Source organism: Sprattus sprattus, assembly GCF_963457725.1.
Source record: "Sprattus sprattus genome assembly, chromosome: 18".
Classification (NCBI taxonomy): domain Eukaryota; kingdom Metazoa; phylum Chordata; class Actinopteri; order Clupeiformes; family Clupeidae; genus Sprattus; species Sprattus sprattus.
Window position 1 is genome coordinate 14,539,747 of NC_137916.1, and position 16,709 is coordinate 14,556,455.

Sequence of the window (16,709 nt, forward strand, 5' to 3'; positions counted from 1 at the left end):
TTCAATTCCTGATCAAAGTATGTTGTAGGTTTGTATAGGTACTTCATGCCCAACTTAAACTAAATTTTTAATTATGGTCTGTAACTTTTAATAATGTTCCACTAGGGGGCACTGGGCCCTGTGAGGCACGCCCCACGTAGAGTGCTAGCCACCAGACAAACACCATGGCCCTCATTCTCGACAGCAGTTGGGAAGACTTTCAGAAGGATTTTCTTCTGAACTCCACTTCGGTGGATTTAGGAAAACATTTGCCATTCTCCATAGTTTTTTAGTCTGCGATTTCTTCTGAAATTCAGAAGACTTTCAGAACGCGAAATAGCAGTCGTAACTCTTCCGGAATCTTCTCAAATGCGATTCCACGGGGCCCTCTTGTGGTAATTTGAGGAATCGCGTTGAGGAATGACATTTGAAAAAACTCTGTGTTACTGTAAAAGGGTTAAATGTAACGGTTGAATTTGTGAAAACCCGTTGGTGATTGCGTTCACGTCAACTCTACAGACATCCTCGGATTAAAATAATTATAATAATAATAAATACGAGAATATTTGTATCATTAACAATTACGTTTCACATTTATAGTCATGATTCTACGAGGTAGTATTTATTGTTACATTAGGTCTCGTAGCTTGACTGTTCTCTCCCTTGTACGTCACTTTGGACAAAGGCGTCTGCTAAATGACTGAATGTGAATGTACACAAACAGTGCAAATCTAAGTGAATAAATAAATAAACACTAAACCCAATCTCTAAGAACTATGACATGCATTTACTGCATTTTATACTCCTACTCGTGACCTGTCTTCACACTGATCCACTTTCACGAGAACGCTCATCAATTTAAGAAAGTAATCCGAGCAGTGGCGGTTCTACAGGGAGGCCGGGGGTGGCCCGCATAGACATGTATAGGTAGACACCGCCTCCACTGCTTCTCGGTGAAACGCGTCGCCGCCATTTTGGGAAAGGAGCTCTCTGCCGTCAGAGGTCTGTCAGACGTGTCAAACTAGCGCAAGTTGCCAGGAGCTGCGGTTTATCTGGATAAAAATCACGATAACCTTTTACATTTCGCAACCAATTTCATGGAGTATTCAAGGGTTTATGCTCTACGTGAAGTGTGTGAAAAAGATTTGCCTCTACGTTACTTTGAATCTCGCTAGTCAAATCGCCAGTCATACATGTGCATGGGTCTATAATAAACGCTCGTGCATTTTGAAAATATTGAGAAGATCTATAAACTATCGAAATAGTGCTTCTTTAGTTACTACGTATTGACCATCATTAAGAGAAAGAGCATACATCAAATAGTGAGAAACTGGCAGTCAGTGTGTTTTTCATAGTTTAATAGTTCCTTTTCAAGTATGTGCATTAAGAAACCTTTAACAGTGCAATTGGCTATACACAGTTATTTCACAAATCAACATTAGGCTACAAAAAAAATCTATATATTTCTATAGCAGTAAAAATATACACATCTCAATATATACATAGCCTACACATCTCAATAGTTTAACTGTAATATAAATAACATAGCATATATATAATACAATATAATATAATGACTCAGTATAATGTGCAATGGAATAACATATGATATATATAATATGTGATACAATATAATATATTTTAAGTATAAGTATATATTCATATTATAATATATATATAATATATTTGTACAATTTGACATTATATACAATCATGCTCTTAACATTTTCAGATCTATGCAGTGCAATTGACACAATATATAATTGTGAAATAACTGTGTATTGCCAGTTGCACTGTTCAAGGTTTCTTAATGCACATACTTGAAAAGGAATTAAACACACTGACTGCCAGTTTCTCACTATTTGATGTATGCTCTTTCTCTTAATGATGGTCAATACTAGTAACTAAAGAAGCACTATTTCGATAGTTTATAGATCTTCTCAGTATTTTCAAAATGCACGAGTTTTGAAAGAAAAGTGAGCGTTTATCATAGACCCATGCACATGTATGTATGACTGGCGATTTGACTAGCGAGATTCAAAGTAACGTAGAGGCAAATCTTTTTCACACACTTCACGTAGAGCATAAACCTTTGAATACTCCATGAAATTGGTTGCGAAATGTAAAAGGTTATCGTAATTTTTATCCAGAAAAACCGCAGCTCCTGGCAACTTGCGCTTGTTTGACACGTCTGACAGACCTCTGACGGCAGAGAGCTCCTTTCCCAAAATGGCTGAAGCAGTGGAGGCGGTGTCTATCTATACATGTCTATGGTGGCCCGTGCCCCCGTAGACATGTCCTTGGCCACCCCTGCGGCCACCCCGTGCTGACCAAATAAAACAAAATATGAATGTATTATGATTTTACACCAAGCGCCAAAAGCGGTACTAATGCGACGCAACGTTCCACACGGGTAAATTAAAACAGCGCACTGTAGTTTGCCATGTGTGGTGCTTGTTGGAGAGAGAAGCTACGATTTAAATGTTTAGCTCGCTTCCTATCATTAATGGATCGCTGGGTCTTAAGCTTACAGTATTTCTCTGTTCCTAAAACACATTTTTTCAAAGCATGCCTCGGTTTCTCTTAGCTCTAAACACAAATCCCAAAACCACTCACACAAAATGCAAAACCCTTTATATCTCTTGCAAAATGACACTTTGGTTTCAAAACACTATTATATCACCTCAAAAGGGCATTTTGTTTTCAAACAACAAACACAGACCATTATTTGAGTAGACATTCTAAGCATTGATTGAACACTGATGTGCTCAATGGAAAACACTACTATGAAATGGGAAAACACTAGTATGAAGGCCTTATCAGGAGTATTATGCCTTTTCATCTCCAGTGTTACTGTACGCTTTCTCCTGTTGTAAAATATTGTAACTGTATAATGTTTTAACTCAAAAATGAAAGAAACATGTAAAATAATAAAAGGACAAAAAAACTAGACTGCATCCTGTTCTTGCTCAAGACAATATCGACAATTGTTGTGTTGTGAAACATCTGAAAATACAGTTTGATTTGAACATTTGATTGGATTACAATACAGTACAGTAATGTTTCTGTGCTGATAGGACGTAATCAGTTGTGGAAACGTATATGACTTACTTGCACATAGTCATATCATACTGTAATTGTTTGACTCTATCAGAGTTTCTGTCAAAAGGCACCCTGTACACCTGCTTCATTCTCGAGATGTTCTGCCTTAGAACATGGTCCACTGTGGCTAGGCTCTTTGTATTGATGTTTAGGAATATGTCTTGGTCATCAATGGTTGCACTTTGTATTTGTTTACGTATACTGTAATTTTACAAATACAGTACAATGTAAAATATTCTACAGTAAAATACAACAATACTATGCTCCTGATACAGTAAGGCATTCAAACTAGTGTTTTACTGTCATAGTAGTGTTTCTTACCCATTCTCTCTTCTGAATGTCCGGAGAATCGGTGCAACTGAGAAGCGGCTTATGTTTGGTTGAACCCTCTGGCCAGCCTTGCCAGCCTCCTGCATGGTCAAACCCATGTTGACCACATGGTTGAACACATTGGCCTGAATCTCATCAGAGATACAGTAATGGCTCTCCGTCTTGCTCTTCCTCTTCATCATTTTCCTCCTCCTCCTCTTACTCTCACTCCTCTGCCCCTCTGATCACCACTCACTTCAATGTTGCCATAAATTGTTCTCCAAACTAGGATCTAAAGTTTTGATTTCAAATTGCACAACAGCTTTGGAAATGGAAGTTTTGTCATTTGATTAGCAGTGTTTTCTGTTTGAACACAATGAGGTTTTGGCATTGATGAAGCATGCAAAGTAGAGAGGATCGGTGTTTAGTGTTTTGAAGAAAATGTGGTTAACAATTGAAAACTGTGTCTAAAGCAGAGAATTGTGTGTTGTGGTTTGAAGAAAGTGCGGTTAACAATTGAAATCTGTGTTTAAAGCAGAGAATTGTGCTTAAAGTTTAGCAGAATTGGTTTAGGGAGTTGGCACTTGGGTTTAGTGTTCAGAGAAACCGAGGCATGTTTTGAAAAAATGTGTTTTAGGAACAGAGAAATACTGTAAACTGGTAGTCTGCCTGTGCCTGTAGTGGTAACCATAGTGATGATATACAACTGTCTACCGGCTGAGCTGGTGATTTTTCTGCCACATGAAGGCAGAGAAGATTTTTTTCAAGAACCAAAATATGGAAATATCCTATGCCTGTTGACTTTCCCAGATGTTATGTGAATACACAGACATCCCAAGTCTCCCTGAAGTTCCGGGAGTCTCCCGCATATTGATAACGACTCCTTGATGCCCGCAAATTACTTAAAATCTCCCGGAATCTAGAGCGAGCGAGCCAGACCGCGCACAGACGTGATCCAAACCGCGTTAGCATCTGTGTAGCGCGCTCACGACAGAGAGGGAGAGGGACCTATACTGTGCGTGTGTGAGGCAGTGTGCGTGTGTGCCTCAGGAGCAACCTGATTTACCTGTTTCGGTAAGTCAACAAATGAATTTTCAGTGTGGGCGGGCTTTTATCTCTTCTCCCGACCGAATTAATCAATAATGAAATTAATCAGTTCAGTGTATCTAGGAACAGGGCACAGGGAGAGTGCCCCCCAAAAAGAAAATGTAAGACATTTTACAACAGACTATACAAAGGTGTACATACCCCTGTCTTATAAAAGTAAACCACAATTACAGTCTTGCACACTGTACTATCTGTAACAGTGATTTCAGCATTGCCCATGGTGGGTTAAATTAAAAGACTTGTTGTTCATTTTGTATGGCCCTACCTCTCTTGCACTCATTCTTATAATGTTAAGTTAAGTTATACATGTTTATATGTTTTTAAAGTAATATAAGTTTATAATCTTTAAATATCATTTGTTGCGGGTTTTTTATGTGCCCCCCTGGTTAAACCCTGGCCCCTCCTTGGCCCCCCTAGTAAATATGGTCTAGAACCGCCACTGAATCCGAGGGAACACAGCTGAGAAGACTCCGGCTGCTTATGAACGCATTTTCAAGCGTGCGGGAATGCAGCGGAAGCGTTTCCCTTACGTTGTTTTTACGAAGTCGCGTAAGAAACATTTCTGAAGAATTACAGAAAATGATCGAAAATGAGGGCCCATGTTTCCAAATGCTACGGAATGGGAATAACACTACTGTTGGCATGGCAAAACCATTCAAGACCCATAACACTGATTTGAATTCCGTAGCAGTAGTGCACTTACTCTAGTTCCAGTTCCATAGCTGTAGTAAGTTGTAAAGGGTATTTGTTATTAACTTAAAGTCCCCATGAGGGACATAATTGTGCTGGGCTGAGCCTCCAGTGGTTGCAATGTGATTCTGGGGTTGGTAGAGCGAGCCAGCTGCTGTGCTATCCTAGCTGCTACAAGTAGTAAAATTCCAGAAGCCATCTGCAGGCTGAACGAGAGGCAGGCCACAGTCAGAGACCAGCCAAAGGACAGGTGCACCTGAGACAATGTCTCCTCGTCCAATGTGCGCTGGACCTCTGCTAGGGCCTGCTGGGAGTAGCTGATATAGATGCTCACGGCAGAGAGGGTTAACAGACCTGCAGGGAAGGGGGGTAGTTAATATAAATAAATTGTAATATAAATATAATTAAAACATCTTTTTATCATTTAAGAAACATTGCCAATGCCTGGCATGCAAACGTAATGCCTAGTCTTGGGTTACTCAATATGTTTTTTTTTTTTTTTTCTGCAATCAAAAGAGCATAAAACTCTGACCAGTTTAACAACTCCATTTGTTTTTCATGTTTCATATTTCCATTTTTTTACACATTTACAATTAAATAAAAGATTAAAAGATATAACATTGTGTCTTTATTGGTTTGGCTTAATGGTATTAACTTTGCAAATAATCCCTGGTAGATAACTTGTCATCCGCAGAATTGTAAGATAGAGTGTGAACAGTATTACAGACAGTAGGCCCAATAAGTACACCAACCTTTCCAATTAACAAATGTTGTTGCTTATGATTATTACTAGTAGTGACATCTGTAGAGGCATTTATGACCAGTAGCTATTTCTTTATCAAAATGGCAAAGCCTAGACATTGAGAGACAACCCATTGCATGAGTACTTTTACATTTACTTTTAAAGTACATTTAAAAGTAAGTACTTTTTACTTTTTACTTAAGTAGGATTGTTGATGTAGTACTTTTACTTTTACTTTTATTTTCCTGGGTACTTGTACTTTTACTTAAGTACTTAACTTCAGTACTTCCTCCAACACTGCCAAGGTGCAACCGTTTCTCTCTCAGGCTGACACTAAAAAACTAATGCACGCGTTTATCACTAGCAGGCTAGATTACTGTAACTTGCTGATCTACCAAAAAAACTATTAGTCAACTGAAAAAAATTCAGAATGCAGCAGCGCAAGTCCTTACTTAAACAAGACGGAGCACGCACATCACAGCAGTAATGAAATCACCGCACTGGTTACCTGTTAGGTTCAGAATAGATTTCAACATTCTCTTACTAGTCTATAAATCACTCCATAGTCATGCAGCTGAATATATAACAGACATGCTCTCGATGTACACATCCAGTGGTTCCCTGAGGTTCTCTGGCACTGAACTCCTAACAGTTCCAAAAGCCAGGATAAAGAGACATGGGAAAGCAGCTTTTAGTTTCAATGCCCCCAGCCTTTGGAATATACTGCTAGAATACCTAAGAATGGCTGAAACTGTTGAAACCTTTAAACATGCACTAAAGACATACCTCTTTGATCTTGCTTATCACATTTATCTGTTTACTTATCTTGGTCTCTTTACAAGTGTTGGTATCCCCAAACCCCCCCCCGTGCTGAGCAGTCCTTTACGGTTTTACTCAGTCCTTTACTGTTTACTTATCTCTGGCAAAATCTGGGTCTCTTTACAAGTGTTTGTAACCCCCCCCCCCCTTTTTCCTACTGTGAGGCGCATTGTGTTACCTCCTGGTATGAAATGCGCTGTACAAATAAAGTATGATTTGATTTGATTTCGTTAGCAACATTGCCCCCGTAATACAGTCACACAGAGATGTCAATCAAGTGGTTCTTCTTTCCCAGAAGGGAATCATCTTATCAGCAATTCAAGGGCGGCTGTTAGGCATGAGTATAATCCAAGATAGCCCGTTCAGACCTGGAGAGGGTAAATAGCCTTGCTGTCCCAATAAATCTAACTGGTATTCAACTAATCCTGTTTGCAATATACATACATTCGTCATGAAGGGTACAGAGTGCTCTATAAGAGCATGCCAAGTGACTGGGGATATTTTCACTTTAAATCATAACATTATCATAATTTGCTATGTCTAATGAATGCACAGCAAATTCAGCTGGCCATTATAATTATGATGTATTTTAGTGGTGGTGTATTTTCAGAACAAAGTACTAGCTGCCAAAACCTCACATCAAACTTATCTTGCCTGACAGTTCAAAAGCTGCCAGTTGCCAATAGAAACTAAAAATATTTTAGTGAAAAGCCATGGAAAGGTCAGTTCCCTTTGCATAACTAACCTTTAAGAGTAATTGTATTCATAAGACATCATGAAATAATGCAATCTAGCATTATTCAAGCTACCTATTTCCCTTACAACCATCCTGTAAACTGTAGCCTAGGTTAAACTAACCATGATGCAGGGAAACTTTTCTTTAGCCACAGCATAGTAAAGAACAACCGAGGAGATGGCTTGAAACACTGAACAAGTTTCCACATTTTGTATTTTTAGCTAGCCATTATTTACCTAAAAAAATTGAGTGATTGCAGCTCCAGCATGTAATGGCAAACTGCTCCGCAATCAAATTTGCATTTCTTGGATGTATTTTTTTGTAAATGTAATACAAAAGGGACTACAGAACGTTGAGGTTTACAATAACTGGAGGTTGACATGGACACAGGTCAGTTGCAGGCGTTGTTGTTTTTGTGTTAGCGAGGGATGTGGGTTGTTCAAATGAAGAATTACACAGTGTCAATACGCGGCACTTCTGCATTATAACAAACATATCATTGTACATATCATTGCACATACAAACATATCATCAAGAGTAAATGCTCTGGAGAGACTTATTACACATGGTGCCATATGTCTTGGATGCACATCATGTTGATTAGAAAATATCCTGCACAGCAAACAGGATGTGTTCTATTGACATAGTTTGAGAGTTTACTGAGAGTACACAAAAATGTACGACAGGCTTTAGTACCCTGGTACCATATGGTACCTTATTTTCCTAGATCCTGGTATCTTTAATGCAAGTGCCCAGCACTTGAGTGGGAGTACCATATTAATAGGAAGGTTTATATTTGTAGAAAAGCGAACACAGATACACACACAAACACACACACATATACTCTAATTTCTGTTTGAGATGTACTAAATTGAACAGAGAGAGAGACTTACTGCAAAGAAGTAGGTATGCTGCAGAGGCCTTGAGCAGACAGCTGCTGTTCGTGAGGGCACTGAAGAGAGAGCAGATGCCACCTACTACCAGCAACAACAGATTCATCGGCAGAAGTATCACCACGGCTCTGTGCAGACCTAGACCGGATTGCACACACACACACACACACACACACACACACACACACACACACACACACACACACACACACACACACACACACACACACACACACACACACACACACACACACACACACACACACACACACACACACACAGTATTGGGAATTATATTTGTGAAACTTTTTCACTTCAACAATTCTAATCTTTTCCTATTTTATATGTTTAGGTATTACAGTTTTTCACTATTGCTAAAACCCGTTTTTCAAAACAATAACGGCTGTCTCAAAACTGCACACAGACAACTGAAAACCTGACACTCCCTTTGCAAGATGACTCTTTGCTATCAAATCTCTTAACTGTTCACAAAATGGAACTCGTGTATTCATTTGGTACACACAGCCATATTTTCAAAACACACACACATACATTAATTTAGTACACACAACTAAGCATTTGCTGCACACTACCAAGCATTTACAGCACACAGAAGTGCAAAATTGAAAACACAATCATCGAATCACACCATATGAATGACAATGACTCATTGAGCCATTACTCCTTTTGTAAAATGTATCAGTGTAGGCCTACATTTTTCATAGTCAAACATAAAACAGCAATACCGTTGTTCTCACAAACCATATTTACAATTTCAGTCTCCTGTTCCACCAAACACTAGATTGTATTGACATAATATTGTATACAAAATGCTTACAGTTTTTCTCAATTGCTTACACACATTTTTTGAAAGCATGCCTCGTTTTCTCAAAACTCTAAACACAAATCCCAAAACAACTAACAAAAAATGCAAAACCCTTTATATCTCCTGCAAGGCTACTTTGCTTTCAAAAAATATTGAAAGTGTGTTTTCTTCCTCCAGTGTGGTTCTCTTTCAGTCCTGCAAAATAAAAATACTGTGAGCACACTATATTCTATCGATATGCAGTATTACAGTACACAAGGCAAATAGATTTCGTACTTGTTCTCCATCCTGAGGGTTCTAATGAAAAACCATGAAAAACTCATTAGAGATGACCATTCTCCTTCTTCTTTCTCCTCCTCCTCCTCCTTCTTCACCTTTTCCTCATTCTCTTCCTCCTCCTTGTCCTCCTCTTCCTTCTCTCTGTCCTCCTACTCCTCAACCTCCTACTCCTCCTCCTTCTTGTCCTCCTCTTCCTCCTCCTCTCACTCTTACCCCTCTCCTTCTCTGGTTGTCGATCTTTTCAAAGTTTTCAATAGTTTACCAAACAAAACAGAGGCTCAAGACACTTTTATGGTGCAGTCCTCACTGTAAATTGGTCAAAAGACCTGAAAGTTTAGAGATTTGACTATTTGTGTCTTGCAGGTTGATGCTTTGAGATTTTACTTGAGAAATGTGTGCAACAACAGAACTTTGTGTACAGTGTTTTAACAACAACGTGATGTGTAATTGACATCAGTGTGTTCACAAGGAAAATCAGAGTCTAATGCAGTTAAGGGAGTCTTAAGTATTTCCCACTTGGGGCGAGCGATTGATACATGACGTGAAGGTTGTGCAGATTGTGCCGTATTTTCGCTTTTTACTTCTTAACAATAGTGAAAAACTGTAAGCAGATTTTTTTTAAAATCCAAAGCGACTTACAAAACATAACATTTTAACAATGACAAAAATGTATATATAAAGTGTGTAATGTAATGCATACGAATATTAAAGTAACACTTTGGAGTTTTTGGATCCGCCAGGTAGGGGGCTACTTTTTCTGCTGGACTATTTAGTAACATATTTGCTGTCTTGCTTTGTCTTGTGTTGCACTTGCTTGATGTTTGACTGTGTTAGGGAAGTTTTTGGCAAGCTAGCCAACATAGCTATCACTATAACATTACAAAGAAGCTGACGTGAGAGCACTTATTAGCATCATTGTCCAGGAGGTTATAACAAGCTTGCTAACATCGTTAACAAGATGTCTTGCTAGTGGCTAAACTTAGCGAAACCTGTTGAAATTTGCTTACTTTGTTTATGACAAACTAGCAAGTCAACAACGTTCAAACATCAAGCAAGTCTTGTTACTGGTAATCAGGAGAGAAGTGACATTTGTCTTTAGCTGAAGGCGAGATGTGCCAATGCATTCTGAATCACCTGTAATAGTCTCACTTCACATGCAGGTAGACCGGTTAAAAAAACCCATTGCTATTGATGACCAGGATCTGAACTAAGAGTTGGGTAGCATATGACGTAAGATAGTGTCTGATCTTTCGAATATTATAGCGAGCATATGAAATGACTTCAAATGGAAGCCACATCCTGAGCGAAGTCATCAATCTTCAAGTTTCTTGCAGCTTTGGTTGGGGTCAGTGATACAGTGGTATTGTATGTACTAACTATATGTAAAGAACTTCCAACATTTCAGAAATGACATTGTGTGCACCTGACCTCAATTTGTTCATGAAGTCATGCTGGAAATAAATGTAACAGGCATGGAGCAGTCTTTGTCACCAGACGTTAATGTTGAATCCAGACTGCCGGCCTCAATTGAGAGTCTTATTATAATCAGGAAACAATGCACTGCCAACATGGCAATCATTGTCATCTTTTCTTTGTTTACTTGAAACAAAACTTTTCTCTCTACAACATTTTCCTCATATTTCTGAATTTCAATTGACAAGTCCCCTAGTAACATCTCATTATTTATCTAAGGGACACCATTTTAGGTGACACTGATTATTTTTTCTTAACAAATATCAGAGAATGAACCATGTCCATGTAGAGAGGAGGGAGGTAACATTAATCAAGGCTGTGAGTCCTCTTCTAGGCAAGGCCAAAAGTGGTAATCACTTCTTGATTGCAGACAATTAAACTTATTCAATCAAATAAGGATTGCAATAGTTCTGAGTTCTCCACCTAAAGCTTGTAGGAACATGTGCAGATCAGTCTATGAACCACATTATGATGAGAAGGGTCCATATGGAGAGCATGCAGTGAAAAAATACAGCATTATCTTTTGTAAGATATATCAAAGAAATCTGCATGCAAAACTATGATAATTTATTCCAAATGCACCACAGCTTTCCATATTTCTTATACTTAAACCAAAGAGAGGTTTTTGCCCAGATGCAGAGATGAAAGAATATGAAGCAATGTAAGACTAGTGAATCACACAATGTACTTACAACCACCACATAAACCTTAATTTCCCATTTCAATCACAGGCAAAGTCCACATAGTGAGTTGAAGGACGACATGGCAATGCGGCGCTGATGTTACTTACTCAGAAGGTGTTTCTCCATTGCAGTGTGATTGGATGCCTCCACTGAGATGACATGGAGGCTGCTGTCCGGTCCTGATCAAAAAGAGGCATAGACCTGTGTTTTGTCAAACCTGTTCCCTTAAGCATCATTATAATACAGTTCCCACATATGCCAAACACTCAGACAGAACACCTTATTGCTGTGAAATTGTGTGAAATGGTTATACAGATAAAGGCAATAATTGAGGATTTTTAAAATAATAAGATGGTATTAAGTATGGTATTACTGTAAGCAACCCGCTACAACTTAACAGAGCGGTGAGAGGCACATCAAGTCTATATTTACCAAAGTAAACTGAGCATACCTTCATAGATTCTCCACAATCCGGAATGTGAACTCTGCATTCCCGCCATGGATTGGCTGTCTGAACAGTTACCTACATTCACATCTATTACATACCAGTACTCGCTTCCAATTGCCACGGCAAGAAATCCAAAGCTGAAAAAGCCCAGTACACCTGCAGCAACAACGACTGCTCCGAACTTGATCATATTTTATGGCGCCGATATTCACTTGGTTTTCAGTTGAAAGCTACTAGTGTTAGGATGTGTGAACAGAAAACCGTTTGAATCAAAATGTCAGCCAAGAGGTATATGTCGTATATGAACTTTAAAAAAAAAAAAACGTATATTGTTTTCAACACTTGCACTCGCTCATTCAGCACGAGCGTGTCCGTTAAGTTCCTACCAAACCGTGAACAATGCTGCCGCGAGAGACTGCATGTAATTACTTATTTCTTATTCCTATTGGTCATCCATCCCATACCTACAGGCATCGATCAATTATGTGTTTGTAAATTATCTTTTCATATCGTTCACGTTGTGTGGCTTGTGAGATGTCAGTGATCTCACCACATCTCAATGATGGCTGTTTGCTGGATGTTCAATTAAACATAGGTCATTTGTGCAAATTGAGGTTCTGATCTGCGGTATTAAGAGAACCATTCATTAATTTGCTCTTCATGCGCTCAGTTTTTAGAGGATGAAACATATATTAACTGGAGACTATGGCTATTCAGAACATTTTGATTTTAATAAGGGTTAAGTTAAAGTAATCAGGCTATGTTAATTAAAAGACAACAAGCGTCATGGATGTTCTAATGATAATCAACAAAATAAACATGTGTATAAAGTCTTAACTTTACTTTTTGGCATTTCTTAATGTGTTCATAGGAGCTGAAAAGAAAAACACTGTTATAGAGCTCACATCAGCCTGTTTAAAATGAAAACATTTTGCCCACACCTTAGAAATACTCAATACTCACTAGTCATGCTGCCATACCATTAAATACCTCAACTACTGAAGGTAACAGTCCAGTATAAAATGGGGTGTACTTCCCTTTCATAGACGTTGGTTTGCCACTAAATATTTGGTGTATTTGGTTGAATATACATCTCTATGACTGTGGTACTTTCTAAAAGGCTATGAGTCAGCTTGACATTCCATTTCCCCACAGAGACCAACTGTAAGTTGCACCTCAAGAATGGCAAGATTGAACAGCTATTGAATTATGATACATTTCAAAAGGTCACTGAGTTTTAAGGGCAGTTTTAATGGTCCTCCTGTGGAACAACTTCTGTGTAATATAGCTTGTAAGTAAATATGGCTTCACAGAGGCTGTTACAGCTGATATGGCCACTTGCTGTTGTTTATTGCACTCCTGCTCCCTGTTAAACATTATGGGATAAGCTACCCATAGGAGCTGCAATATCACCCTTCGGTTAAACACTTTAGGGATAGAAAGGTCAAATGCCAAATAAAATCTGGTTTATGTAATTGAATTATTGAAAGACCTTTTCAATGTGCTGAATTAAAATATTTTGGTCTTGTTACAAGCTGTCAGCTCTCCTCATTTCCCACAGTTTTTTTACCAAGGCATATAGAAAAATGTCCATTGATCCTTCAGTAACCTGAACAGATTCTCCACTGTGAGTATGTCCACTGGTGCATGATGAAATGGCAGGCCGCTGGGAAATATAATTTGTACAGTCTGCCAATAAAAACAAACCAGAAAAGGGCAGACGCAGACATGTTTCAGACCAAAGCCATCCACTGCAGTCCACAAGCTGAAGATGCGGGTCTTACACAAGTACCTTGACTTGATCATTTGAGCTGAATTAATTTCAGAGAAGAAAAGCCATCACAACTTGACCTTTGCTGCCTTCACTGACACTGGCACAGCATCTAGCTATTGCCATTTTAAGTGACATTCCGGTTTGATTCTTTATTCGATTTGACAACATTTTTGGATTACATTTTTTCTAATGTGTTACCATTACCCACTGTGTACATATGCGTATAAGCCAGAGATATGTCATCACATCTGGTTGCCAGATTTCAGGGTTGTCACGGCATTAAATTCGTTTTTTTTTTTTTTTTTGTGTGAGATGCAATATTGTCAACCTATTGGAGTATGTTGATTGTGTGACTGTATGAGACAGCTTGAAAACGTCATGGAGTGTGTGTCTCACTAAAAGTGTTTGACCTGCCAATTTTGTTGGTAGCGCATGCTGTGTGATTATTCCTACATTAAGCTTCTGGCTGTTACAGTGACTGAAACTGAATTATCTCCCCAATAATTCTGCTCAATATATTGTTTGGCTTATGTTGTTGCAAATGAGCTGTTTGCTACATCCATTTTCTCTTTTAGTGTATTATACAAAACACCCCACATAATACCAGGGTCATCATATCCAAACCTAGTCCCATATACAGGTCTCTCAAAATAAATGTATGCCACCAATAAGTATTTTTGCAACCCATCAGGCCACCTAAAACCAAGGCTCATTGTATATTGCTTTGAATGAAGAGTACTCTTTATAATGATTCCTTATGATTCCTTAACATAATGCTTATGGGGCGGACTTCACAATGCAATGCCTAGAGAAACAAATGGAGATTCCGAATGCGGCAATTGGGTGTGAGCCTTGTGCTAATATATGTGTGAACTGAAGTTTATATTTTCATCCTGAGCTTCTGGTGTGAATGACGCAAATGATATCTGTTGGATCATAAAAATGTCATTTATTAAAGCTATGGCGTACAGGATATCAGACATTATAGGCCAAATAGAAAATAATGTTGAGCATACATAATCATCAAGTCAAAGGAAAAAGAACACCCCTCTGATTCTGAAGAAGTTCACCTAATTGAGTTTGATCTTTGCAGAAATTTCCTAAATGGTTTTCAGACCAAAACTATTTCAGACAGGTCTTTGTAATTTTATATTTCTAAAAAAGGAATAGATGGATACCTGGAATGGAATAGTCATCAACTCTCACAACCAACCTCCATAAAACAAAAGTCTTTACAGTCACTTTTGACAATGTGACCTTTGGCGCTTTATCAAAATCTTCCAGAAATTTGGACAGTTATTGGTAAATAAATACCCCAATCTCCCATTCAAAAAGACACTGAAATTACATGACTTTTTGCTATATTGTCTGCCATATCTACAGTATATACATCTGTCAAAATTAGCAAGTATGATACACATGAAGAACTGGCTGTGCTGGAGAGAGAAATGAAATGGAGGGGGGCAAAACTGTTAAAATTCAACATCAAGTGGCTTTTGCAGGTTTATCTAGACACCCCTGACCACTGTTTTCTAACTGCATTCATGGACAGGCTAAGAATTGCATTATATTTTTCCATTAATAAGCTAACCATTTGCTGAAAAGACCTGGACTCTTGTGTCCCATCAATTTAGTCCTTGTTAGTATTCCGACGCCACCAAATATTTTAAAAGAAGTAGGGATAGAGAATAGAAGGAAGTACAGTTCTCTTCACAAGGATTCTTATGTAAATAATGTAAATCTTTCAAAAATAGCCTTTACCATGAACTCTGTGAGGGCAAATCATGTAAAAAACACTCTGAAGTCATCATGGCCTTAACATGCAATACAAACAGTTAACTTTGTGAACCAGACAGTTTACAGATTTACAAACTGTTTAATTAAACTCAATAATCCGTACAGGTTGGCAAAGATGATTAAGGGTACCCACAACTCTGGTTTGGAAAAAAAGAAGGAAAAGGAAAACATGGTCACATTTCCACCTACCACCTAATTCATTTTTTGTCAAAAGACAGAGTCCTCAGCCTCTTCAGTAAGCCGAGTGATTTTGAATTAAGGGGCATGGAATGGAGAGAGGGGAGGGCTTCAAGAGAAAGGAATAAGGTTCAGGAGAAGAGACAGGAGGTCATGACCAGGAGAGGTGTATGTTTTGGGGGCAATGGCTATATAGGGTTGGGCGTTAAAGAATGAGGGAGTAGAAATACACTCCAGGCTTCAGTATTCCCATAGTGAGGACGTATTGATTTTGTCAGCATCACCCTTCAGTGTTCCACCCTGGTCTCCACGTAGGTACTTGCCGCTCTTGCTCTTAATGGCGATGCGGCCATGCTCCAGGAATTCCAGGAAGAAGTCCTCAGGCTTGTCCCCGTCAGAGCAGACCAGGCCACTGCTGGATACATACCAGAATGTCCCACTACCTGCTACAAAATACACAACAGGCCTGTTATTCACAGTAAACAACGGAAGAAAAGATGACTCATAAAAAAAACACACACACACACAAACACACACACACACACACACACACATACACACACACACACAGAAAAGATGACTGTAGGACCACATTTTCCGCATGCACGCACGCACGCACGCACACACACACATACACACCAACACATACACATACACACACACACACACACACACACACACACACACACACACACACACACACACACACACACACACACACACACACACACACACACACACACACACACACACACACACACAAACAAATAGATGCACCCACAGTAACCCTCTCTCACTTACATTTGATGTGATATGCACCGTCACTAAAGAGCAAAGCAAATATATCATAGACGGAGCGGTTAGCATCCAGGGTG

General features: G+C 38.8%; 2 protein-coding genes across 2 annotated transcripts in view; both read right to left on the reverse strand.

The window, feature by feature from the left end:
* Positions 1 to 5,248: 5,248 nt before the first annotated feature.
* LOC308379312 (transmembrane protein 235) lies at positions 5,249 to 12,276 on the reverse strand (the record flags this gene model as incomplete). Its single annotated transcript, XM_080856398.1, has 4 exons — positions 5,249 to 5,541; positions 8,378 to 8,515; positions 11,746 to 11,817; positions 12,090 to 12,276. The coding sequence occupies 4 exons, from the start codon at positions 12,274 to 12,276 to the stop codon at positions 5,249 to 5,251; spliced, it is 690 nt and encodes a 229-aa protein (XP_080712524.1).
* Positions 12,277 to 16,074: 3,798 nt separating this feature from the next.
* fscn2a (fascin actin-bundling protein 2a, retinal) overlaps positions 16,075 to 16,709 on the reverse strand; it is a gene marked incomplete at both ends in the record, with an annotated part of 5,167 nt that continues 4,532 nt past the window's right edge. Inside the window, 2 exons of the mRNA XM_080856087.1 lie at positions 16,075 to 16,280; positions 16,636 to 16,709. The exon at positions 16,636 to 16,709 is cut by the window's right edge and continues 94 nt beyond it. Of these exons, the coding sequence (XP_080712213.1) occupies positions 16,075 to 16,280; positions 16,636 to 16,709 (280 nt within the window). The remainder of the gene's footprint in view (positions 16,281 to 16,635) is intronic.